The sequence below is a fragment of the Neovison vison genome, chromosome 7 (assembly GCF_020171115.1).
Source record: "Neovison vison isolate M4711 chromosome 7, ASM_NN_V1, whole genome shotgun sequence".
NCBI lineage: Eukaryota > Metazoa > Chordata > Mammalia > Carnivora > Mustelidae > Neogale > Neogale vison.
This window is the reverse complement of record NC_058097.1, coordinates 901182-925907: the sequence shown is the minus strand read 5'-3', so window position 1 is coordinate 925907 and position 24726 is coordinate 901182. Positions and strand designations below refer to the sequence as shown.

The following is a 24726-nucleotide window of genomic DNA, read 5'->3' as shown; positions in this document are numbered from 1 at the left end:
GAAGGGCGAGGCCGGCCCCGCGAGAGTCCGGGAGGAGGAAGGGCCCGGGCTACCCGGGAGCACCGCCCCGTCCGCGGACGTGGGCGGTGGCTCGGCCGCCGCCGGGCGGAACGCAGCGAATTTCACCCCGGCGCACCGCTCCCCTCTGGCCGGCTTCTGCAAAAACGTAGCTCTTAAAAAAGAACCAAGTGCCCGCTCCTTTATTCTAAAACTCCTCTTCGTCATTTCCCAAGTCTTACAGCGGCGCAGTACGGTTGGCGTCTACACCGGCTGGCTCAGGCTCCCCGCGCCAGGCAACTAGGAGCCCCGGGGAGGAGGGTTGGCAGGGCAGCTGAGAGGCACCGACTCGCCACAGGGTCCTGGGGTCAGGATCCCTAAGGAAGGGGGAAGGTCAAGGTCCCCACTAGACCAGGGAGGCCTTCCTTGGCGGTTGTCAGGATCCCCTTCCGCCTTCACAATTCCACTCAGCGGGGTGCAGGGGCCAAGGGGCCAACACAGGACTGGCGAGGCCAACTGTGACGGTGAGATTCAGGTCGCAGCCCTGTCCTCTGGATCGCTGGATGGAGGCAGGGCCCTGGAGGAGGCCGGCAGAAGGAGGTCGGAGGGCAGCATCCGGCTCTCGGGCTGTGAGGCTGTGGGTCCTTGCGGCAGGGTCAGCCCGACCAGGAGCTGAGGGACGCCAGGGCTGGGTCTCCAGCACGTGGAGCCAGCAGATCCCACTGCCGGCTGCAGATGAGGTCTGTCCGTGTGGGCACGGCCTGAGGGCAGCCGGGGCTCAGGGTTCGTCCAGCAGGGAGCCCTAAGGCCAGAGTCTTCCTAGCCACAGGCACTAGTGGGGCCAGGAGCACTTCTCTGGGACGGACTCCGGGGGCGTCAAGCACTTCCCTAACTTTTCACAGCCCGGGGGCGCCCAGTTCTGGCAGTGAGAATTGAGAGAGAACATCAAGTTACTCTAAGCACGTCTGGGCTCCACCGTGGCCAGAGTCCCGCCCCGCCCCATCTCCTCCTTTGGCCTCAGGGTGTGAGCAGCCGAGGCCCAGAGCCACACTTCAGCAAGGGCTGACCCCGGAGGACCCTCACAGCCTGCTCAAAACCATCCATAGAGAGCTCTCTGATGGTCAGCTGCGGGGAGAGCTGGCCCGTTCCAGTGGAGCACGGACGGCCCCTCTACCCAGCGTCCACACGCCTCCATATGGCCGTATTCTCCTGGTGCGGAGGATGGGCCCTCCCTGCTTCGCCATGGCCTCCCACTGCCCATGGGGGTCTCTGCGCCTCAGAAGGGAGACTCCAAGTCACTCTGGAGGCGTTCCCCGCAGAGCGGGCCTCCCAGGCTGTTCCTGAATCAGGTTATCGAGGGCAGTGAGAATCGTGCTGAAGGTCTCTCCTGCCCTGGAAGGCATCACCTGGCTTGTGGCTGCCCAGGTGGGGAGAGGGGGCGGCCAGGCTTTGGAGAAGGAAGCTGCTCTGGACCTCGGACACAGAGCAAAGCACAGGGTGTGTGCAGAACAGACTCCGCCCAGTCAGCCCGACTGAGGGTGCGGGGAGCCAGCACACCACTCTGGAGGCTGGTCCACACTGCTCTGGGCTGCCTTCAGTTCACTTGCGGGATTGGGGGGGCAGGTCCAGGGGTCAGGTGGCTGTGGTCATGCCCCGGCCAGTTCCCTCCACGCCCTCCCCCGCTACATCATGCAGTGGGAAGGGACACGGGCACCACACGCACTGCTTGACAGAGGGCATGCTGGGGGTGGGGACAGCTCGCCCTTCCAGTGAGATTAAAGTGGAGTGGGCACTCCTGGGACCCCAGGCACTTTGGTGGTCCTGAGACGGGTACCTTCCTGCTCTACTCTGTGCGTTCAGAAGGCAGACCACTCCACGGAGGGAGGCAGGCAGCCCTGGGGGCTTTTGCTCTGAACGTCCTTCTGTGTGGGGCTTCAGGACACGAAGCTGCAGGTGTGGACAGCAGCGACAGGCCACCCCACCCTGGCCCTGGCTACCAAGGCAGCCCTGCCCACCCCAGGATCATGCTCAGCGCCCGGAACACACGGCTGACTCTGCTCCTGGTGCACTCCCCCACCCGCTGCCCTGGCCCCTCGGAGCAGACCAGACTCCACACGGCAGGTCAACGGTGCCCGGCTGCTCTCTGAACCACCGTGCGGGGCTGCGAGACGCGCGGTTCAGGGAGAGGGGCCGTCAGGCCAGGAAGCTGGGCCACCCCGTCCTGATGGTGCTTGGTGGGGTTTGAAGCCAAAGCTTCAGATACTGGGACACCTGAATCACCCATGTCCGGAGCAGGGAGCCAGACACCCTCAGTTCCAGGGACAGGACCTTCAGGCCATCAGTCCACTGTGTCCACACCTCACGCGGGAGTGACTTGGGCCAAGTGACTCCCGGCCACCCCTGCTGGGTCTGCGCAGAGCAGAGGAGGGGAAGGGGTCCAGCCCGCAGCCCCGGCAGCCTCTGGAGGCCTGTGGTCTACCGCGTCCTGTCACACTGCCCAGCAGTCGCCTGCGCTGCCAGAAGTCTCTGCAACCCGAGACAGCGCCCAGTCGAGAAGGGGGCGAGGGTGTGGGCTGCACAGACGTTCCGCGGTCCCTGGGACACCCTCCCGGCACTGGCGACCTGCGGCACATCAAGCACTCACCATGACAGCCTGGTTGCACACGTTGAGCTGGGGCTGTCCAGGGACCAAGGTCTCCTGGTGCTGCCGGACGGCCAGCGTGACCCCGCGCAGGGCACGCAGGTACTCGGGGCTGGCAAAGCTAGAGGCGAGAGGACCAGGTCACTGACGGAGCGAGGCCCAGGCTGGCCAGCAGAACAGGCCACCCAAGCAGCGGGGGAAGGGGCCTGGGGAGCGAGGGGTCCACTGCCCCAGTGGAGCCACCAGCTGGTAGCCCCTACCTCTGTCCCTCTGTGCCCAAGGGCTGGCATGCACCTCAGCAAATGCCCCACAGATGAGGCTGCAGGCACAGCGGCCATGACCCCTGTCAGTGTTTGGGGCCTGAGCCCCGGCCAGCACCACCAAGGGCACCAACAGGACCACAGGCAACCCCGAACACACCTGGGGCCTTCCCACTTTCCCAGTCCCTCTGACCCAGATCTGTGCGGCAGGAGCAGGGGTCCCGCCCGGCTCCCCATGGTCTCTGGGTCTGCAGCGGTGGCACTCCCAGGCCGCCCCGAACCTCAGGCCCCCCACTCCATCCTGCAGGCCGCGCTCACCGCACACACGGCCGGCAAGCTTTTCCGAGAGGCCTCAAGACCCTGTCAAGTCTTTCCCCTTCTCTGGCCAAATGCACTGCGAAGGACTGGCTTAAGCTAAGATCGTTCGTCTCAGCAGCAAGGTCCGCCTGGCTGCCTGTGCTGGGGACATATGTGACTTCTGGGTGACGCTGGGGCAGTCAGACTGCGGGAGGCCTCATGGGCAGAGGTGCGGCCTGCGGCTCCTCCGCAATCAGGCCCTGCCGTTGGCTCCCATGGCCCCGCTCGGTGTTGGCTCTGAAGTTACTTCCGGGGACAGGAGAGGCCTCGGACTGCTTCCTCCCAGGCTCCCCCTCCACACCTGTGGCTGCTCATACCCGCGAGGGCCTCCCAGCTCCCAGTGCAAAGTGTCCTGGAGCCTCGGGGACACGCGGCCACAGACTGGGGTTTAGACCCCCGGGGTCTCTTCCCTCCCAGGTCTGGAGGCTGCAGGCCGAGATCCAGGCAGGAACGTACCTCCTGCGGAGGTGCGTGTCCCTTCGTCTCTGCCTCCGATTTCGTGTGGCCCCTCCCCCCGTGTGTGTCCCCTCTTCTGTCTCCCAGGGCTACTCTCCGCAGGCAACGCCACCCTGATCCAGGATGACCTCCCCCCGACCTCGCCTTCACTGTCCCCACGAAGGCCCTGCTGCCAGGAAGGCCTCGTGTGAGGTTCTGGTGTGGGGCCCGTCTGTCTCCTTCCCACGTTCCCCGGGATCTGAGCTGGGCAGAGGGCCCGGAAGTGTCTCAAGCGTCCCGGTTGGCACCACAAGGCCCCGCCCCAGAGCCTCGCCGGGAGGAGCCCCGGGGTGGATCTTTCACGCTGGTGCTGCCTGCCGGGCACGGAGGGGCTCGTCCACCCCACACGCAGAGGCTGCTCAGGGCGGGGGTCACGTAACTGTGTCGCATGAACCCGTGGTGGAGGGACAGAGACCAGGCGCATGGGAACACCTGAGGAGGCAGGCCACGCACGCCAGTTTGCCGAGGCAGACACGGAGGACAGGCCTGGACCACCTGCGGGGGCAGGAGAACCACCCCACCCGCCGCCGCGCGCCTCCCAAGAGCTCAGGACGGGCCTCTACTTGGCAGTGCCCAGCCCGCCAGCGAGCGTCTGTCCTTGCTCGGGGCTGGCTCACCTGAGGGGGAACCTCTCCCCGGGGTCTCGTCCCAGGTGGAAGACCAGGGGCAGCTCCGTGTGGTCCTCCTGCGTGTGGGTGGTGACTCCTGAGACGTTCTGCCCGGGGCAGAAATCGATGCCCTGAAACGGGAGGCCGGGAGGGCGGTGAGGGCCGTGTGCGCGTGCGGGCACGGGTGTGCCCCAGGAGCCCAGAAGGCAGGGGCCTCGAGCTCCCCGAGGCAAGCCAGCCCGTCTCCCTCCCACCTGCTGCATCCCTAGACGTGCCACGGGAGTGTCCCAGGGCTGAGCACGCCGAGGGCCGGCCTCCTGGAGGATGGCATCTCTCCCACGCCCTGGCCCCGGAGCCGCTGAGCCATTGTGCCTGTTTGTATCCCGCCGGCAGCCCCTTCTCGGGCAGGGACGTGATGTTTTTTTTGGTTTTTAAGATTTTTACGTATTTATTTGAGAGAGAGACAGAGAAAGAGAAATGACACGAGTGACCTGAGGGGCAGAGGGAGAAGCAGCCTTCTGGCCAATGCAGGGCTCGATCTCAGGACTCTGGGATGCTGACCTGAGCCGAAGACAGATGCTTATCCCCTGAGCCCCGCAGGCGCCCCGGGAGATAAATCTCTACAGTATTTAGGAGCACCTGGTGACTCGGTGACGCGTGTGATTCCTGATCTGAGTTGTCTGATCCCCATGTTAGGTGTAGAGATTGGGTAAAAAATGAAATCTCAAAGAAAAAGGAAAAAAAGCGCTACCCCTTAAACAAATTTTTCCAGCCCATCTGGTGGCTGGCCTGTCACTGAATTCCGGAGCAAAGCCACCCCAGCACGTGCTGCTCAGCGCTCCCTGTAGGCCGCCCGGGGGGGCCGGGAAGACGGGCCCACGGCGGCAGCCCAGACGCCCGGGAACAGCAGGGCCTGAAACAGACCACTGCCGACGCGTCCGAGGACACAGGACAGCAGACCGTGCGCGTCGAGGCTCAGGTGTACGGCCCCAGGCCCCCAGAGAGGCCCAGTTCTGCAACTTCCCAGGCCACCTCTGCCCTCGGGGCTCCTCTGGGGGGACACTGCGGGGCAGCTTCAGCCTCTGAGGTCAGCGTGCGGCACGAGCCCCGTCCAAGGCGCTGGGACGGCCCTGGGCCCCTTCCCGAAGCTACTGGGCTCACGGCCTGGAGCTGTGTCCCCAAGGCTCGCAGGCCGTGGGACCCCAACTTGGGAACAGGAAAAGCCAGCTGTACCCCGAGGAAATCCTGACACCCTGGTGAGCCCAGGGCCCCACAAGCAGCTTAGCTCGTCTTCAGCCAATACAGGACACGGCCTAAGGGCAGGTCTGGAGAGACAGCCGTACACAGAGACGCGTACACGGTGCTCACGAACCCCAGAACTGGCGGCCGGGGAAGGCTTTCTGCAGCGGTCAGTGCTGTCGACGGGCGCCCCCCACACCCCGTGTCCAACCCCCCTGCGTCTGTCACGGACAGCTGGTCGGCGGAGCAGGTAACATTCTGCTTTTCAATAAAGCAGGGAGGTTAGGAACCCGTGAAATTCCATTCATCCGCACTGAGCTGTGACTCTTGAGCCAGTGGTGAAAAATAAGGACACTCGAAGCCGGAGAAGCCGGTGACGCCCGCCCAAGTGGGTTCCAAAGCGGGCGGCCCCTTGACCTTCCGGGAGTAGAAGTGCTGGGAACACACGAGGATTTGCCCACAAGAGCCCACGGCCTCCAGCACGGGAGAGCTGGCAGCTACCAGTCCAGACAAAAACCACAAATCCTCACCTGGATGCAAGCCAAGCACACTGCTTACCAACACCCCACTCACCAGCACTGGGTTTCCCACACGACTGCTGCCCTTGGGACATCACAGCCGAGCCAGCCCACGTGGCCCCTTCTACCTTGGAGCCCAGGGTGCACCCATCCCTCCGCGGCCCTGACCCTTGGAGCCGTGCACTTAGTCTAAGTCTGGGAGTGGCTCCCAAGTGACCACATGCACGTGTACCCCACTCCTGCTGTGCCACGGGCTGCCACAGGGAAACTGGTCGGGCCCTCCTTCTCGGCCCGCCCCGCTCAGCTAGCCCTTGGGGAACGGAAAAGCCTGACCTGGGACGCGGCTGGGCCCCAGGGACAAGAGTATAGCTAGGAAGCTAGCAGGGTCCACACGGGTGACTCCCAAGCTAGGGACCACAGATCCGCACGCCCCTGCGGGGACGCAGCCTGGCCTCTCCCTTAGGCTGGGAGCCGGCCCGGGCCTGGCTGAGCAGCCCCAGCCTGGCAGCCTCGTGACTTCTGAACAAAGCTGGCCCTAGCACGTTAGCCTCCTGGAAGGGCCATCAGAGCAGCCGACAGTGAGCCCACTCCCCTCCCAGGCAGCTGCCTCCCAGGGAGGGACTGCCCTGGGAAGCAGAGAAGCAGCACCCTGTCTCCTGGGAACTCAGAAGGGTGTCGAGCACAGCCCGGAGGGAGCGGGAGCCACGTGTCCGGCGGAGGAGGGCGGGGACCATACAGCAGAGCGGCCTCTCCCGATCGGGCCCCACCGTAAACACGGTCTGCCCAGGTCACACAGGCGCTTTGGTGGTATAGTGGTGAGCATAGCTGCCTTCCAGGTCACACAGGCAACGGCTCCACCTGCAGAACCTTCTGGACTTTCCCAACACTCCTTCTGAAAGAAGCTCCCCCTGCTCTTCTGGGGTCCGGCCTAGGTGGAAGCTGGGACGGGTCTCATTTGGGGCTGCCCAGACCCTGCCCCGAGGGCCCCTGGAGCCACAGGGAGGCCTGAGGTGGGGCTCCCGGAACCCTGCTCCCATGACACCTGGAATCTCGGGCAGCCGACGGCGGGGCCGCAGAAAGCCCCGGGAGGGAGCAGTGAGGCCACACAGCTGCCCCCAAGCCCGCACAGCCAAGCTCTGAGTTTTCGGGGGCTCCCACGAAATCTTAGCCTCTGAGCACCTAAAGGGCAAACCACAGGCAGCCCTGCCTGATGGGACATGGGGCCAGGTGCTGAGGATGGCGGACATCGTACCTGAAGGGCGGGCAGGCTCAGCTGTGGGACGGAGAGCAAGGGCAGGGACCCTGGATGCGAGCGGGAGGGCCGAGTGGGCCTGAGAGAGTCCAGTGCTAAGCGCGTAGGCCAGGGGACAGGACTGTGCCATGCCCTGTGCTGACAGTGGTTTGGAAGAGGTTGGGGACCGCTGCCACAGTGAGTCTGGGGGTTCACGAGTCAGGTGGCAAGCATGAGAGGCCTGTGGCCACCTGTCCTCCGCAGTGGCCTCTGGTCCTGGCCCACTCTGTCCAGAGGTGTCCTCCTAAGAGGGAGGTGGTGGGTCTGCAGAGTTCACGGTACCCCAAGCCCCCTCACCTGTCTGAACTCCTCCCAAGAATTGGTCCAGGTCCAGAAGTGGGCCTTGTACTGGCCGAGGGTGACCGCCATCAGCGTGTTGCCGCGGTAATAGAATATTGGCCTGTCGCGGAGGGAGGGAAAGGGTCAGGAGAAACTTGTCACAGAAACGACCACGCTGGGCTCCCACTGGGCACAGCAGGGAACAGGTCCACCAGGCCGCGGGGGGTGGTCGGGCCCCTGGGTCCTCGGCCCCGGCGTGAAGCTGGCGGCAGGCAGAGAGGCTCTGGCCCTCGCCGTGGGGCAGACGGCCTCTGAGCCCCCACCACTGCGCTCCCTCCCCCCGAGTCAACGCGTTCTTGTCCAGGGCTCGAGACAGCAAAGACAAGCTCGGCTGAAAACGCCGGACACCGTCTCACCAGCCCAGACCCAGGCCTCAGCGGCTCTGCGGCGGCGGCTGCCTTCCCAGCCACGAGACTTCGCGGTTCACAACTCCTGCCCCCGAGCAGCCTGGGAAACGGACTCTGTCTGAGCACAACAGCCCCTGTCTCAGGCTGGGAAGAAGCCGCGTCCGGCACCGGCTGAAGCCCAAGCCCAGGCCGGGCCCCAGGGGTCCGGACAGCCGGACACGCGGGCAGAACTCGCTCCGCCCCGGGTGCTGGGAGCCGGGTCTCGGGGCGCCAGGGCTCTCGCGTCTCAGGTCCTCCCCCTGCCCCGAGCCGGCCTGGGGAGGAAACGGCCTCGTCAGCCAGGCCTGGCTCTGTCCCCTGGTGTGCGGGGCTGGCGCCCGGCGGGCACGCACCTGTCTGTCAGCTGGCCCCACAGCATGGCAGGGAGCAGGTCCAGGCCGTCGATCACCCTGTCGCTGGGCGGAGCCAGGCCCGCGAGGGACAGGCTGGTCGTGAAGAGGTCCATGATGCTGCCCAGCTGGTGGCTCACCTGCAACGACAGGACACGGGGACACTCGGCGAGCCCGCCCTGACCGGACGGCAGCCAGGGACACACAGGGACAGAGGCCTTCTCTGCCCGATGTCCACATGCGGTGCACACGCCCCGGGCCCAGGCCCTTCCTCCGGGCCCTGCCTTTGCAGTCTGACCCCGCTCCAGGCCGTCCCGGAGCCCCGCACAGTCTGGAGGGTCAGGTCAGTGCGCGTGGGCCGCCACACGAACCCTCAGGCCTCACGACCCTGCAAGGGAGGGGCGAGCTCCTCCTCGGGAGAGTGGCTTCGGGAGGTAGGGCTGAGTGGGGATTCCAACTGTCCCATCCCCAGTTCCCGAGTCCTCGTTTCTGTGGCGACTACGAATGAGACCGAGGAGAGAAGACGGTGCAGGGAGACACCGGTGGGGTCCAGCCTGCTGATGCCTCTCTGAGCCCATCTGTCACCGCTGAACCACCGTGAGCTTCCCGAGTCAGGGGAGAGCACAGGCGGAGGAGACCCGCGAGGCCCAGAGCAGCGCAGAGGAGGGGCGGCTGGCTGGGGACGCCCGGGCCCAACGGGATGGTCTCAGTCGAGGCTCCCAGCGAGACGGGTCTGGGGAGAGGAGCACTGTTGGCCACGGGCCACATGCTGGTCTCCACAGACGCACGTCTGCTCCCTGGACGCGGCTCTGCCTCATCTGGAGACCCCCGGGTTCACCCCACCACCCGGCGTCAGCAGCCTGGAGCTGGGGTGAGGGCCGCCTCGGGGGAGGCCGAGAGTCCGCTGTTCAGCTTGGCGGGGCGGGCATCTGTGGGCATCTTGTTGGCTGGGACCTCCAGCCGCTCTTCCCGGTCCCCGGGGGTCCCTCATGGCCGCCCTGGGATCCCGTGAGACGCCCCCGCCACGAGGAACTCCGTGTGGACACGGAGCCCTGTGGGTTCAGCAGCCCCGTGTGGGGAAATGGGAAGCTGGTGTTTGATTGGAACCTTCTGCGCGGGCCTGCAGAGGCAGGAGCCGGCGGCCAACGGCGTCATCTCATTGCCGCGGCTTCTCCCCTAACACTTGTTTTGCAACAAAAAAAAGAAGAAAGAAAGGAAAAAAATATCAAGAAATCCCAATACTTTAACAAGAAAAATAAAGATGGCAGAGACTGCCGTGTGGGCGGGCAGGACAGCTGGCGTCCTTCTTGTCAGCACAGAACGGCTGGGGGCACAGAGAACTTCCTGACGGACAAACACTCTCGACATGCGTCACGTCTTTAAGAAGACGCCATCAGACTGTGGGCACACGGAGTCCCTGCTGGTGCCGCTGGCACGGCTAAGACCCCACGCGGGAGCAGTCCCTCCACCAGGCAGGAGGAGCCTGAGTACTGGAAAGGGGGGCAAACCACAGCGGGTCAACGAAGCCCTCCCGTGGTCGCCACAGGGCGCAGGCCGCACAGCTCGCCAGGCTCGGTTTCGGCGTGTGCCATGGGACCTGGCGCGGGGAAGGCTGCCCGGCTGTTCCCGGATTCTCGCCTCAGGGAGCAGGGCTGCGGAGTGAGGAGCCAGGCCGATGAGGGCCGGAGGCGGAGGGTCCCGAAGATGAGCCGGCCCCGGGGAGAGACGTCCGCATGGAGACCGTCCCAGAGGGTGCGGCTGTGGGGGAGCCTGGGCAGGACGGTGGGCTCCGTGCCCCACGCCAGCGTCTGATCCCAGCGCCCACGGGATGCCAGCGGTCCTGACAAGTGACTTCCTCTCCTCGGGCCCCGGTGTGCTCACACGTGGCGTGGGAGTGCAGATGACGGGGACGGGGACAGAGTAACGCCCCGCACGGAGGTCCACGGCCCTGTTCCCAGACCCCGCGCACATTCCTCACGTGGCAAACAGGGAATCAAGGCTGCCAAGCAGCTGACCTGAAGATGGGAGCGGATTCTGGGTCCCTGGAAGTGGCCGGGGGGCCAGAGTCAGAGGGAGGAGGGTTGGCGCAGGGTCCTGGCCACGGGCAGTGGCCTGGGGGCCAGAGTCAGAGGGACGGGTGACACTCGACTGGCCTGGACGATGGAGGGAGGGGCCGTGGGTACCTCAAGGACCCTGGAAAGATGAGGAAACGGACCCTCCCCTGGAGCCTCCAGAAGGAAGCAGCCCTGTGACGCTGTGAGCCTGGCCCAGGAGGCCAGGCCGGTCTCCCCACCTCCGGCCCGAGCGGAGGAGGGTGTCGTGGAAGGCACGGAGCGCGGCACTGTGACAGAGACCGCAGGGGAATCAATGTCCCTGCAGTGCTGCTGTGAGGGCCGCACCAATACCCGTGTTCCCTGGGGGGCGTCGGAAGGGGAGAGAGACCAGTTCGGAGACCGGGAAAGGAGTATTTCAAAACGGGAGCCCTAAGACCCCGTATTCCTCTGGAGTCTGAACTGAGCTGCCCTGTAAGAGAAGGCCCTGCGTGTGGGTTCCTGGTGGCAGGAGGGACAGAGCAAGGAGCTCTGAGGCAGGAAAGGGCTCCAGTGTCTGGGAGGCTGCGAGGGAACCAGCGACCGGGGAGAGACTTTGGGCCCAAGCAAGCTTTTAGGGACCCAGTATGCCCTGTGCCGGCGGGTGCTCGTTGAGGTCCATTAGCACACTAAAGCTCTGACAAGTCCTGCAGAAAAGAAACCTGCTTGACTTGGCTGAACTCAGGACCGCCACGTTCACTGAGAAGGCAGCCTCGACACCGACGGCAGTTGCTCACACCACCCGAGGCCCCGTGCCCGCCCCACCTGCCCCTCACCAGCCGCCTCCCGGCGTGGAGCTGCCGTTCGGAGCGCCACTCACCCGGCCCGCCGGGACGCGCCCGGGCCACCACGCGATCGCGGGCTCCCGCATCCCACCTTCAAACGTGGTCTGCTTCCCACACAGAAACGGGCCGTTGCTACCGCCTGGGGAGACAGAGTCGTCGTGCATCAGACGCCTACCCCGAGTCCCCAGGGCGTCCCCCCGCTGGCCCGTTGCTTTCAGGAGGGATCTGTCACGGCCCCCAACCTTCCTGGGTCCTCGGGTGACGCTGCTGCAAGGACCAGCCACAGAGTTCAGGCCTCAAGGTCAAGGTCAGATGCCTGGACGCGGTCAGGCAGCGACACTATGTCTGCGGCAGCGCAAGTGCTCAGAAATGGAGACTGGGCCGACTGCCCTTGGGCGGGGCTGTGACACAGGCTCCGGGGGAGCAGCTCAGTGGGGTTCACGGCTGCCTGCAGGACTGTGTGACTTACGTGTTCCCGTCCTTGAGCACCCCTCTGTGTGGGGGTGGGGCGTCCAATCAAAATGTGTCCCCCCTGGGTCCCAGCAGTGGGTTGGGGATGGGACAGGTTCGGTTCCTGAACCACACGCGTGGGAAGCGCCGGAGGGCAGAGGGCCCTGGCCAGGCTGGCTCCCTCCCAGAGTCCAGGGTGAACGGCGGTTGTTGCCATCACCGCCTGCTGCCCGGGGCTCCCATGAGCCCGGCCCCGGGAGGAACAGAAGAGGCGGTGCTCTTGCTCCTATGCAGAGCCCGCACCCCGGCCCCCCGTGTTAGCACAGGCAGACCCCGAGAGAGAGCAAGGAAGGGCGCGTCCGGGCGACAAGCGAGCAAGCGGGGGCAGACGGAGGCCCAGGCCAGGGCATCGCAGGATGGCGAGGATGGACGCGGCTCCTCCTGGGGCTTCGCAGGGCTCAGACGCACTGACGAGGCCCGACTGCTTGTCTACTCCGCGTGGCAAACGGTGAGGCGAGCACACAAACTTGTGTTCTTACAACCGAGCGTGTGGACTGCGTGCGTGGGAACCGGCCCCTACTTCAGGCATGAAGATGGGGCACCGCTGGTGGTCCTGGCAAGGGCTGCGCGTCTGGGGCTCTCGGCGCAGAGCTGGGAGGCACAGCAGGGACAGCGGCGTCCAGCCGGGCCCCGGGTCTTTGCTGGGAGGGATGCAGAGGGTCCCACCCTCACCTCTGGGCCCAACAGCAGTGCAGGGAGCGCCTGTGTGAGGACGAGGTCCCTCCACGGGCTGTGAATGGCCCCTTGGGGCCCCAGACCAGCCGGACCCAGACCCCAAATTGCTGTTCTGTGCCAGCAGACTCCTTCTCACCTGACCCCATCTGTACCCATACCAGCCGCGGGGCTCCCCCGACTGCATGGTCCCCAGCACCTCCCTGCCGAGGCCTGACCCCTGGGGTTTCCTGCTCCCCGTGGCCTTCCTTCCAGAGCCCTTTGAGTGACTCAGGGCCCTGCTAAGGGAAAATGGGACAAAAAGATATGGTACCATGACAAGGGAGGGGGGACAGACATGCTTACAGGACACCAGGTGGAACCCCTTGCTCCCCAAGGTGCAACAGTCCACGAGCTTGCCGAGCAGCCCCGGGGGGGGTCACGGCCCTGCGGTGGCTCCCTCGCTGAGCCAAGCCCGCACTCTGGGGTAGGGGCTGGGTCCAAGACACCAAGACACCACTTCCCAGGAGGTCTGGAGATGCCCCAGCAAGTCTCCTGGGCGACAGTCTTCCCACTGGACGAGGGCTCTGGGGAAGGGAGCGGGCATCTCCCCCATTGGACGGGGCCCCCAGGAGGCCCCTGACAGAGCCTCAGAGATCCCAGTGTCCCAAGGGCAGCCACATCTGGGGAGGCGAGGGTGCTTGGAACACTGGCCTTGTTTAGGAGCAGAAATGAGGGCAGCGCCATTGTCGGAGGTGAAGAAAACGAACGTGTCCTCTGCGATCCTCAGGTCCCGGAGAAGGCTCAGGATCTTCCCAACACTGTCGTCAATCTCCCGGACAGCGTCCCCATACCTAAGGGGAGAAAAGGCGTCCGTGAGCAGAGAGGTCATGACTGCGGGGACGGACAGCACACCGGACGGGCTGGCTTCAGAGGAGAGGGAGAGGAGAAGTCCAGTTCCCAGAGTTAATCCGGGACGGGACACGCCACACCGCCGCAGCCTCCTGCACGCGGACCGGGCTGGCCGGCAGCTTCGGGGAAGCACGGGAGCCGCCATCCCTTCCCGTGAGGGTAACCGAGACCGAATGGCGAGTGCCCCGTCCCTGGAGCCAATCAAGCTCAGCCGAACTCTCCAGGTGGGGGTCCACGTCTCTAGGACCAAGGACTCACCGCCCTCGCCGGCTGGTGCCCAAGAAGGGCCGAGACGCATACACGGGCGCGTGAGTGGCGTCGATGGCCCAGTACAGGAAGAAGGGGCGCCGAGCCGCGTGCTGCCTCTGCACGAAGTCCAGCGCTTCCTGGGGGAGATGCTGCCTTACTCGTCTGCCCGGAGGCCAGGCTCCCCCGTGCGCCCGCCCAGCCCGCGCGTCCGTCACCTGCGTGTACACCTGTGTCAGGTTGGCTTCCCCGGTCTTCAGATTGATCGGGAATTCCTCATAGTATCTGAAAGTAACACAGACCCAGACAAAAATCCGCCTCCCGGAAGCCAAGCGAGCCTCCTTTCCCTGATGTCCCAGGCGGGTACGGCCCCGTTCACAGAGGGAGGGAAACGCGGCCCCTGCGCGTCAATGACCCAGAGGCGTGTGCCGCTCCGGAGGCCCCGGGCCGGTTGAGGACGAGGCCCCACGGCAGCCCCCACCTGGGAGCAGCCACGTGTGAGGACACAGGGAGGCTGGCAGAGGCGGCGCCGTGGTCACCCCGGGCGGCAGCAGCTCACGAGCACAGGCGCTCTGAGCCGGCCGTGTCTGCCGGGAACCATGAGCGCGCCAGGACCCCCGAACCCCGCTTCCAACGGGGCATGTTCTCCCTCAACGAGGCTGTCCTGGAAATGCATGGGCCCAACTCGGCTTTTTGGCCCCGATGCAAGAACTTCCACCAAAACCATGAAGCAACACAAAAAGTGGGCAGGGAGGAAAGTGAAGACAGACGGAGCTGGACAGAACGGGGCCGACCAAGCGGGGACACGCTGCGGGCGCCGTGAAGGCAGGCCCATGGCCAGACCGGAGCCCGGGGAGCCACCCGGCTTGGGCAGCGGAGCTCCAGGCGGGCTCCTGAGGAAGGGAGCAGCCCCGGGGGCTCCTGGCACAGGGCTACGGGCCAGCCTGGTGCAGGCGGACGGCCTCGGAGCCTGAGCCCAGGGCCGCCCAACGGCTTCAGGAACCAAACCTCAGGAGCAGAACGCGGTGCTGCGTGACACACCTCGGGGGTCCTAACCTCTCCCATGCTAAAGTCCCCTGTGGGCGGCTCGAACAGCAGCCCTAGGCCGTGGTCCTCCTCGCTGCGGCAGAACCACCGGCTGACAAAGCCGAGCGCTGGGAAGCCGTTCCAGAACCGCCGACCCGCCCCCAGCGCGGCATCGGAGGGCAGGGCTGAGCTCCGCCGCGGGCGGGGTGGGGCGGGAAGGGACGGTTACCTGCCGACCATCTCCCAGTCCCTGTACACAGGGATGTTGGGCCGGGCCCTGTTGTCGTACGGTCCAAAGTGACAGTTGGGGGACCCGAACCACTCGTCGAAACCGTGCTTCAGGGGGTGGAACTGAGGCCTGTGGCCCAGATGCCTAGAAACGGGAACCCGGACGCTTTAGGGACCCCTGCTCAGGGTCCCCCAAAGTCCTGAGCACGGACAGCTCCTTGCCTGGTGTGTGCGGAGCCCCAGGCGCCCCGAGACGTCCTCCCCCAGGTGGGCGCCAGGACCCCGCCCACCCCCGCCGACAGCCCACGGCCCCGGCCCCGGCGGGTGTCCGGGCACAGAGGGGCGCTCAGGCATCCCTCCGGAGTGCTGCGAGGGCTCAGGGAAGACCCCCAGTGAGCTGCCTCACACCAGCCAGAAGCCGCCCAGAACTCTCCGCACTCTGGTTTCTTCCTTCTTCCATCTCTGGGGACGGTTCTATAGGTTCCGCCTTCTCCGGGACTGAGCCGGTCGCCGGCCCCTCGCAGTAACGTCTACAAGAGCCTCTTCCCCCACTTAGGCATAATCACGCCCCAAAAGACGGCTGCGCGGCCCTGGGGGAGCTGACCGTCCCGGCCTGGCCTCATCACAGCCTGGGACGCTCCAGGACCTGCCAAGGCCGCGCACTAACCCAGCGCCCGGGCCCAGCTCGGGGATACGTGTGCCCACGAGGTGACCAGGGCCAAGCGCTCCCCAGCCCAGGCTCTCCGGACTGCGGGCATCACGACCTTCCCTTTGTCGGTTCTGCCAACAAGAAGCAGCCGAGGGAGGACCCAGCAGTCCCTGAGCCAGGGCCGTCTGCTCCTCAGATCGCACGGCACAGACGCACGGGGGTTTCCGCTCCACCCATGGGCTCTTGGGGAGCACAGCAACTCTACGGGGCCAGGGGGCTCCCACGGGCCTCTCACGGCCACACAAGCTGGAAAGCAGGGTCTCCCTCCTCTGCTGCCCTGGGGAGGCCTTGGAGCAGGCGACCAGGAGACCCCGCTGCCTGCTCAGAGGTGTTCTGGTGGCCCACGCAGATGCCCAGGCACTGGTCACTTGGCCAAGGCGGTGTGGCATGGCACGGCGTGGTGGGGTGGGTAGGCCACGTGGGGCCAGAACTGAGGTGCCCAGTGCCGGGGTCTAAGAAGGTAAGTGTGTCTCTCAGGGCCTCGGCTCCCACGGCTGGTTCTCAAACACTCTGCCTCCCGACTGCCGCGTGGCCATGGTGCGGCACTGGCCTCTGCAGGGCCCTCCGCTGGGGGCAGGGCCATGGGCACTACCGCCGCCGCTCGCTGCAGAAACCTAACCCGCTCTGCGCTCCCTCTCCGCGCCTCAGGTCGGCCCGGGCCGCTGCTCCGGCATGGTCAGGTCTCCGCACGCCCACCAGCACTGGCCCGGAGGGGGAGGCGCTGGCTAGCCAACGTGGCTGCACGCTCACACCCACCAGCTCAGGCGGCCTCCCTTGACACACAGCCGCTGGAAGGGCCGCTTCTGCTAGGCTGTCGGCTCCCGGGCGGGCTGCAGTCCCTCGACCCCACAGTCCCCTGGGACCGGGGCGGCTGGAGGGGGCTCTCATGTGAATCCAGCCTCCACCCATCCCCAGACTTGCTCAAGCCACGGAAGTCTGGCTCCGTGGCACTGGGCTGGGAGGAAGAAGGTCAGTGCAGGCCACAGCCCTGTGATGGACCCCGCTGAGACTGGGACGCACCACCACCCCCCGCCAGGAAGTCTGCTGGCCCCAGGGCACAGCTGCCGGGCTGGGCATCACAGGGCCCATCCCTCCCATGGGCTCCCCACAGAGAGGGCCCTGGCAGTCTCCCCGGGCTTTCCGGGCACTGCCCAGGCCTGGGCTGGTGACGAGCATCCCCAGAGCTGTGCTCTGCCGCCACCTCCTCCAAGCCCCGCTCGGCAGGACGGCTCCCGGCGAGACTCAGGAGCGAGAAAGCACTTGGCGGGCAGCCCCTGGATCACCAGGATTCTCGACGCTCAGTGTCCTGGTTCCCATGGACCTCCCACTGCCGGGACCACAGTGCTGTGCACGGGGCGCCCGTCCTCGAGAAGGCAGGGCCAGCAGGTAGCAGAAGAACTAAGGGCAGAGGGGCCACAGTGCCGTGAAGGACAGGGACGGACGGCTGGACATCAGAAAGGCTCCCCGGGGAGGGCGGACTGGCTCTCTTCCAGAAGCCCCACAGCTCGGGAGAGGGAGCAGAGACCCTGTGACCTTCACATCTGCCTCCCAGGCTGCACACCTGGGGATCCCCGTGGAACCTGCTCCCAGTGGCAGGCACGGCACACACGCACGCCACGGGGGCCTCTGCCGTCATGACCGCAGGGCCCTCACGATCCCCCGCCAAGGGACTGTCCTCCGCCTCCCGGCTGCCCCTCTGTGTCCCCCCCAGACAGCACCCTGCCCTCGCCCACCAGCTGCGCACGCCCTGCAGGAGCGTCAGGACTCACCACTTGCCCACGATCTTGCTGGCGTAGCCGGCCCCCTTCAGCAGCTCGGGCAGCAGGCGCTCCTCAGCCGGGATGCCGCCCACGATCTCCTGCGGCGTGTAGGCTGCGAGAGCATGACCGGCGGGCACGGGCTCCCTCCGCTTCCTACCCCGGGGCACGACCGGCCGGCACGGGCTCCCTCCGCTTCCTACCCCGGGGCACGACCGGCCGGCACGGGCTCCCTCCGCTTCCTACCCCGGGGCACGACCGGCCGACACGGGCTCCCTCCGCTTCCTACCCTGGGGCACGGCCGGCCGGCACACTTCCTGCTCAGAGCCGCAGGGGCTGGGCTGCCCTGGGCACAGGAGAGCAGCAGGGAAGGAGCTGTAAGCGGTGTCTGCCCAGACTGTCCTTGGCAGAGCAGTGGCCGGAAGGAGCCCGGACTCTCCACCAACTGCCCAGGAGGACCAGCCCTCAGCCCGTTTCCTCTCCCCTGACGACGCGCATTTCTGACAGCGCCTGCTCTGAAGGACCGGCCACCCCCCCACACAGCCTCTGAGCCCAGGCCAGCAGCTGGCGCTCCCAGAGTCGGCTGGCGGACGCCAGGTCACGCATGAGAATGGTGGCAGACATCCCTCCCACCCGGGCCCTCTTCCCCTGTGCTGCGGGTGCTGCCCGCGGCACTGCGTACCGTTCCTGGCGTGCCCGTTGGTGGTGTAGAAGCCGTTGCGGATGGGCAGGCGTCCAGTGAGCAGCGCTGCCCGTGCTACACCGAGGAAACAGAAACGTCATGAGCGTCCACGGCCGGCTCGCAACGCTCCTCCTCCTGTTGGCATCTCCAGAGTGACAGCCTAGTGGGCCACGCGCACGGCACAGCGCGCCCCCCAACACCGGCCTTCCTTCCCTTCCTCGGGGGGCACGTAAGGGACCTTCCCAGCACGGGTGGTTGTCCTGGGAGGAGAGGGCGCTTGTCCCGAACCAGCCAGAGCCACTCCACTCTGGGAAAGGAGGAAAGCACGTGCCACTGGCAGCAACTTCTGCCTCCAAACCCGACACGCTCCGTGCCTTGGCGGCCTGTGACAGCACGGAGCCCAGCTGCCCCGACGTGCTGGGACCCTGACGGGAAAGGGCTAGGGCTGCCACAGCCGCCTGCAGCCGCCTGGTGCTCTGCTCGGAAGGAAGCCGGGAGGCGCCCGAGTGTGGGTCCCGCTCCCTGTGCCCATGGGCCAGCCCCAACTTACATGGCGAGCACAGCGGGTTGGCTGAGTAGAAGTTTGGGAAAAGCATCCCTTCTGCAGCCATCCGGTCCAAATTTGGGGTCTCTCTGGAAGGTTCTCCATATACTCCCAGGTCGCCCCAGCCCATCTGCAGAAGAGAGCATGGAGAGGTGGCACAGACCTCCTTTTGTCTTGGGGGAAGGTGAGAGCTCAGCCAGGAGCTGCTCGCCCGGTGCCCCACGAGCCACAGCGGCCTCACTACACCCCGGTGCCCGGCGCGGGCCGTGGGCACCGTCAGCGGCTTTGTGGCCGGCTTCGCGGGGACGGCCCCGTGCTCGCTGCTCCTCAGCCTCTGACGCCAGCACCTGCGGCTCCCCGGGAACCGGCAACTCGGGACACAAACCAGCACAGCGCAGGAAGGAGCTGGTGCGCAAACCGAGACGGAAAACACGCGGCGAGGCCCCACCCAGGGAGACGCAGTGCGGCCGCGTGCCTGGCTGTCCCTCTCCCAGGTCCAGCCGCAAGAACGGGACACAGGCACCAGGCACAACGACACAGGCAACACAAGTGTCCACGGAGGCGTGACTGACGACAGCCCAGAGCAAACGCACCGGGCGTCCGACAGCTGCTCCCTGGACACACGGATGACAGCCGCTCGGTGGACGCACGGACCGCAGTCTAGCCGCGCGGTCCGGGCCGAAGGTCACGTCCACTCAGAACCTACGCACGGCCCCGTATGTGGAAACACAGGTGCAGGGGTGCCTGGGGGGCTCCGTCAGGTAAGTGTCTGACCTGATCTCAGCTCAGACCTTGACCTCATGGTCGTGAGTTCAAGCCCGCACTGGGCGCCCGGCTAGCGGAGTCCACTTTAAAAAAAGCAGATGCTGCTGGTGTGATCAGCCTGGAAGTAGACTCATGGGACTAAGGCAGACCCCAAATCCAATGCAGAAGAACAGGGAGCGGCAGGACGCAGGCACAGGGGAGCACGAGAGAACCGGGGCTGCGGGATGCGGCTACACAGTCGGACCGCCGGGACCGCCGGAGCTGGCGTTGCAGGAAGGGCCTTCCTCCGTAGCCTCGGGGGCCCACCCTGCTGCCACCCTGACTTCAGACCTGGGCCCTCAGAACTGGGGCTGGAGAGTTTCCTGTTTGTGGTCAGTGGTGATGCCCTGGGCAGCGGCACAGGCACACTGGACACGGCTGGGCCGGGAATCAGAATGCTGGGGGCCAGGGTCAGCTACGAGGATCGCGCGCCGTGGGGATATGTTTCCGGGAAAAGTAAGAACATGCAGGTCCAGAAGGCCAGGAGGTGGGTCGTGGGAGCTGGGGACAGGAGGCAGATGCCTGCCAAGGGGCCAGCGAACATGGCCTGAAGTGGACTGTATGTGGCTGCACAGGGCGCTGAGCTCACGAGAGCCCACAAACCTGCCCAGCTAAGCCCGTGACCCCAGGCCGGCAGCCCGCGCACCGTCCTGGCACAGCTGTCAGCGAAGTGCAGGCCCCTGCAGGCCGTGGCCTGCTCTCCCGAGTCAGCCGGCAGAGGGTCCCTTTGGCCTTTCGGCTCCGGATTCCTCCGGCACGGCTTATCCTGACATCTCTGAGATGGCTGCTCTGTCCGGTGGCAGGCACGGGCACGGAGCAAGCCCCCGACGGAGGCGCGGCCACAGGAAGGGTGGAGGCTGAGCCGGGGCAGACGATGTCCCTGAGCGACCGGAGTCTGCAGGCCGCACACGCAGGGACAGGGCTCACATGCCCGTCGGGTGCGGGAGGGCCCGAGAGCTCGGTCGGAGCCTGGCCCAGCCGCCCACAGGGCAGGCGGAGGCCACGGGACTCACTTCCCTTCCTGGGGCCCGGCCTCCCTTCCCCTAGAGCTTGGAGACTTCTGAGAGAGCGGCTCCCTGCTGGCTGTGAAGGGCCACCCTGGGCCCTCAGACTCACATCAACACGCGTGGAAGGACGCGCGTGGCTCAGCAGCTCCGGTGGCTCCCGCGGGGGTCCCCGCCCACAGGCCCGCTGCACTCCCCCTGGAGCTGCTTCTGTTCAGCCCGACTGCACTCCCCAGCCGTACAGATGAAGAACCAAGACACAGCCAGTGTCCAGGCGCTCGGGAGCGGGCCTCTAAGCCCCTGCCCGCCCCAGCCCTGCCAGACGCGAAGAAGGGAGGAAAATCAGCTCCACGGGAGACCAGTGTCGGCATCCTCTAAACTCAGCACACAGCCGTGGGGGACCCGTCCGGTCCTGAGCGCACCGAGGAACGGTGACAGCTGCCGGCCTGGCCTCTGACACGCGCCCCCAGGAAAGTCAAGGGGCTGATGAGCCCCGTCACCACTGCCTCCGTTCTGCCCCCCAACTGGCCCTCCCCGGTGAGCCTGGCTCCGGAGCGACCCACGCCATCACGTAGGGCCCTGCACTGGGGCCCGGCAGGGTGGGTGAAGCCACAGCTGCAGGAAGGGCCTCTGGAACCCCAAAGCCCCCATGGCCCCAGCCCGCCCAGCAGGAGAGCCAGGGTGTCTGCTTCTGCCTGAGTCACTGTGAGTGTGTTTTCTGTCGGTTGTCACCAGGATGTCCGAACTAACCTGCGTTTGCCAGCTAGGACAAAAGCTCTTGTGACTTCTTGGTGTTTCGGCTGTGAACAACCCCAAAGCCACAAGAGGAACTTGCACAAGAGAGGCCTGGCCCCAGTCCTGGCCACCCGGTCGGCTGTTCTGGTTCTCTGCCGCCTGGCGTGGGGTGCCCAGGTGCGGGGTAGGGGGCTCCCCACAAAGCCCCCCGAGAAGCTCACCTCGGTGCTGGTCGTGCACACTGCGGCCTGAGCCAACGCTTGCAACAGAAATGCCACCACTTGCACACGTTCGCCTTTTCCGGCAGCCCCATCCAAGAGGCAGAAAGAAACGGAGGCAGCGTGAACGTATTTTAACTCTGTGTACTTGAAACACGATCCTCTCAACACACGTTCAAGACTAAACGCTCTTGGCGCCGCTTAGGAAGCAGCAGGCGGCTGACTGGGTACCCCGCGGTCACCACGGATGGGAGGACAGGACGGGCACCAAAAAGGCCGGGCAGTTGGCAGGGTCTGGCCTGCGCAAGGAGCCTGTGCAAGGCGGCCTCCTCCCGGCTCAGCCTGCAGAAGTCGCGCCGTGTGCCAGAGAGCACGCGCGTCCAAGACGGGCTATCTGCGGGTGAGCAAGGTCTCCCCGGCCGCTGCCGGGACGGGATCCGAGGACCCCGGCACCCGCTTCAGAAGCAGCCCCTCTGAGCACGTACATGGGATTAGAGAAACACGGTTACGGTTATTCCCAGGAGAGCAAAACCACGGACAGATGTCCGCCATCTTTCAGCATGATCTGAGAACCCTTAACTTTTCACAATAAGAAATTGTTATTTTAATAATAAAGTTACATATTTTTAAGATTTTTATTTATTTGTCAGAGAGAGACACAGTGTAAGAAGCAACAAGCACAGGGAAGCGGGAGAGGGAGAAGCAGGTTCCCCGCTAAGGGGCTCAGTCCCAGGACCCGGGATCATGACCCGAGCCAAAGGCACTGGGCCGACTGGGCCACCCAGGTGTCCCCCCCATAATGAAGTTATTGACTGACAAACTTTTTTTTTAAGACTTTATTTATTTATTTGACAGAGACAGAGATCACGAGTAGGCAGAGAGGCAGGCAAACAGAAGGGGGGGAAGCAAGCCCCCAGCTGAGCAGAGAGCCCGATGCGGGGCTCGATCCCACGACCCCAGGGATCACGACCTGAGCTGAAAGCAGAGACTCTAAACCACTGAGCCCCTCAGGTGCCTCCCCCAGGCGCCCCCCAACCCCCGCCCACAATGAAGTTACTGAGGGACAAATTCTACGTTCACTTTCCTGAACGAAGTCTCGGGAACCAGAGGGTTTCAACGGGCAGCTCTCCTCAGTGCTGACCCCAGGACAGCCCGGCAGCCGAACAAGGCTCGTGGCCCTGGTCCAAAGGCTCCCGTGAGGCTCTCTGCCGGCCTTTTGGGGAAACTCTGAGCAATTTTTACTGAAAATACTTCTGACTCTAACTGTGGGGGTTTCCACAACAACTGCTTCTTCAACTTGCCACGGTCCAGTTCTACCCCAGCTACCAGGGGCTGGCCCTGGACCCCACAAGCCGGGCGCGATGCCACAGTAGTCCCGCTGCAGAGGTCGGCTGGGAGGCCCAAGTCTCTGTACTTCTCTTCCTTTTTTTTTTTTAATTAATTAACTAATTTATTTGACAGAGAGATTACAAGTAGGCAGAGAGGCAGGCAGAGAGAGAGAGAAGGAAGCAGGCTCCCCGCTGAGCAGAGAGCCCGATGCGGGGCTCGACCCCAGGACTCTGGGATCATGACCTGAGCCGAAGGCAGCGGCTTAACCCACTGAGCCACCCAGGCGCCCTTATTATTATTTTTTAAAGATTTTATTCATTCATTTGACAGACAGAGGTCACAAGTAGGCAGAGAGGCAGGTGGAGAGAGAGGAAGGAAAGCAGGCTCCGTGCTGAGCAGAGAGCCCGATGCGGGGCTCGACCCCAGGACTCTGGGATCATGACCTGAGCCGAAGGCAGAGGCTTAACCCACTGAACCCCCCAGGCGCCCTTTTCTCCCTTTTCTGTACATAAGCTCCACACCCAGCATGGAGCCCAAGGCAGGGTCTGAATTCACGACCCTGCGATCAAGACCTGAGCTGAGACCAAGAGGCGGGTGCCTCACTGACTGGGCGACCCAGGTGCCCCCCGGGCGTCCATACCTCTGGTGGGGCTCAGCCCTCTGCTGTGCACCCGGGACGCGCCATGTTTCCTACTGCCAGTTGGTCATAAAGGACGTCTGGCAGGAACCCAGGGCAAGGGGAGGAGGAGGCCCCACCGCCAGCACCTCCGTGAGTTCACCAACCTGGACGCCCTCAAACGCACTCCTTAGGGTTTCGGGGAGGTCTGGCTACAGACGCAGAACTCATCACCTCACCGGCCCTCAGTGCCGGAACTCAAGCCCCAGCCCGCGGCCTTCCCCGGAGGTCAGGGCCGTGCTGAAAACCCCTGCGGAACCAGGCCTCAGGCTCTCTGCAGACCCGTCCCCAACCTCTCCAGGGGCCTCCGCTACCCGCCCAGGCACGCCGAAGCTCTGCTACCGTGGCGGGGTCCTTCAGGGTTTGAGGAGCGCAGGCCTGCACGGGAGACAGGCCCTGAGGGGCACCAAGCGCCCGGGCCTGCCTCCGCGCTCCCGCTCTACCCCGAGACCTCACGCCGAGTTCAAAACCCGCACTTCACTGCCAACCTCTGTGACCAAGAGATTAGGGCACAAAGACAGCGGGACGGCTCCGGCCCCGGCAGGCACCCGCTAACCTCTACAGGGCCGGCCCGCCAGAGTGACCAGAGCCAGCCGGCACCGGGCCGCACACACACCCAGCAGCGGACCCAGGCAAACCCGACCCAGGGCCAGAACTCCCAGCCACCCAGAGCAGCCTGGCCCGGGAGACAGTCAACAGCCCCCGGCAGGGCACATCCTGGACGTCCCGGCAGACGGGCCTGGGTCCCGGTCAGCTCTGCACCCAGTGCCTGGGGGCAAGGCAAGGAGACCCGGGGGTGCTGGGGAACTGGTCTGGGCCATCCCTCTGTCGGTCCGCGCTGGGACAGGGGGCAGTGCTGGAGGGCTCGTCCCCCGGGCAGCCCAGCGGGGCCCACCTCAGTCCGGCGCTGCCGGGGCAAGACCGCCGACGGCCGGACCAGGATCTAGGAGGCCGGTGGGCGCCGCACGGACCCTCCCTCCTGCCCGCCCCCCCCACGGCCCGCCACCGCTGCCCTGCCCCGACGGCGCGCCCCAGCCCCACCTCCTCACCGCCCTCCCCCGCACGGTCCCGGCCGCCAGCCCTCCCCGCCCCGGCCCCGCCCCGCCCCCTGCCGCCCCGCGTCGCCCCGGGCCGTCCCCGGAGCCCGAGCGGCGGCCGCACTCACGTCGTCCATGAGCAGGAGCACGATGTTGGGGGGCTTGGGCGCGCCCACGGCCGCGAGCCCGGCGGCGCCCAGCACCAGCAGCAGCCGCCATCCCGCCCCCGCGGCGACCGGCGCCATAGCAACGGCTGCGGGAGCCGCGGAGCCCGCGCGGAGGCAGGAAGCGGCGGGCGCGCG

General features: G+C 65.7%; 1 protein-coding gene across 3 annotated transcripts; it reads right to left on the bottom strand.

The window, feature by feature from the left end:
* Positions 1-184: 184 nt before the first annotated feature.
* GALNS (galactosamine (N-acetyl)-6-sulfatase) lies at positions 185-24690 on the bottom strand. 3 transcript variants are annotated; one of them, XM_044255554.1, is made up of 14 exons: positions 24553-24690; positions 18628-18751; positions 18078-18152; positions 17408-17510; positions 14931-15074; positions 13894-13960; positions 13688-13815; positions 13232-13371; positions 11392-11495; positions 8485-8621; positions 7704-7806; positions 4368-4489; positions 2642-2759; positions 185-916 (listed from the first exon to the last, which is right to left on the bottom strand). In XM_044255554.1, the coding sequence occupies exons 1-14, from the start codon at positions 24667-24669 to the stop codon at positions 830-832; spliced, it is 1569 nt and encodes a 522-aa protein (XP_044111489.1). In that variant the 5' UTR covers positions 24670-24690; the 3' UTR covers positions 185-829. The 3 variants fall into 3 exon arrangements, with proteins under 3 accessions (XP_044111489.1, XP_044111490.1, XP_044111491.1); XM_044255555.1 differs by lacking the exon at positions 24553-24690 and adding an exon at positions 21180-21231; XM_044255556.1 differs by lacking the exon at positions 11392-11495.
* Positions 24691-24726: the final 36 nt, after the last annotated feature.

What these genes read in the sequence shown, in the direction of transcription:
- GALNS (XM_044255554.1), bottom strand. Translation starts at nt 24,669, where the DNA reads ATGGCGCCGGTCGCCGCGGGGGCGGGATGGCGGCTGCTGCTGGTGCTG. An exon ending in AGCAAGATCGTGGGCAAGTG is followed by an intron (nt 15,075 to 17,407) that starts GTGAGTCCTGAC and finishes TCCCGTTTCTAG; the next exon opens with GCATCTGGGCCACAGGCCTC. An exon ending in TGTGCAACCAGGCTGTCATG is followed by an intron (nt 917 to 2,641) that starts GTGAGTGCTTGA and finishes TCTCACTGCCAG; the next exon opens with AACTGGGCGCCCCCGGGCTG.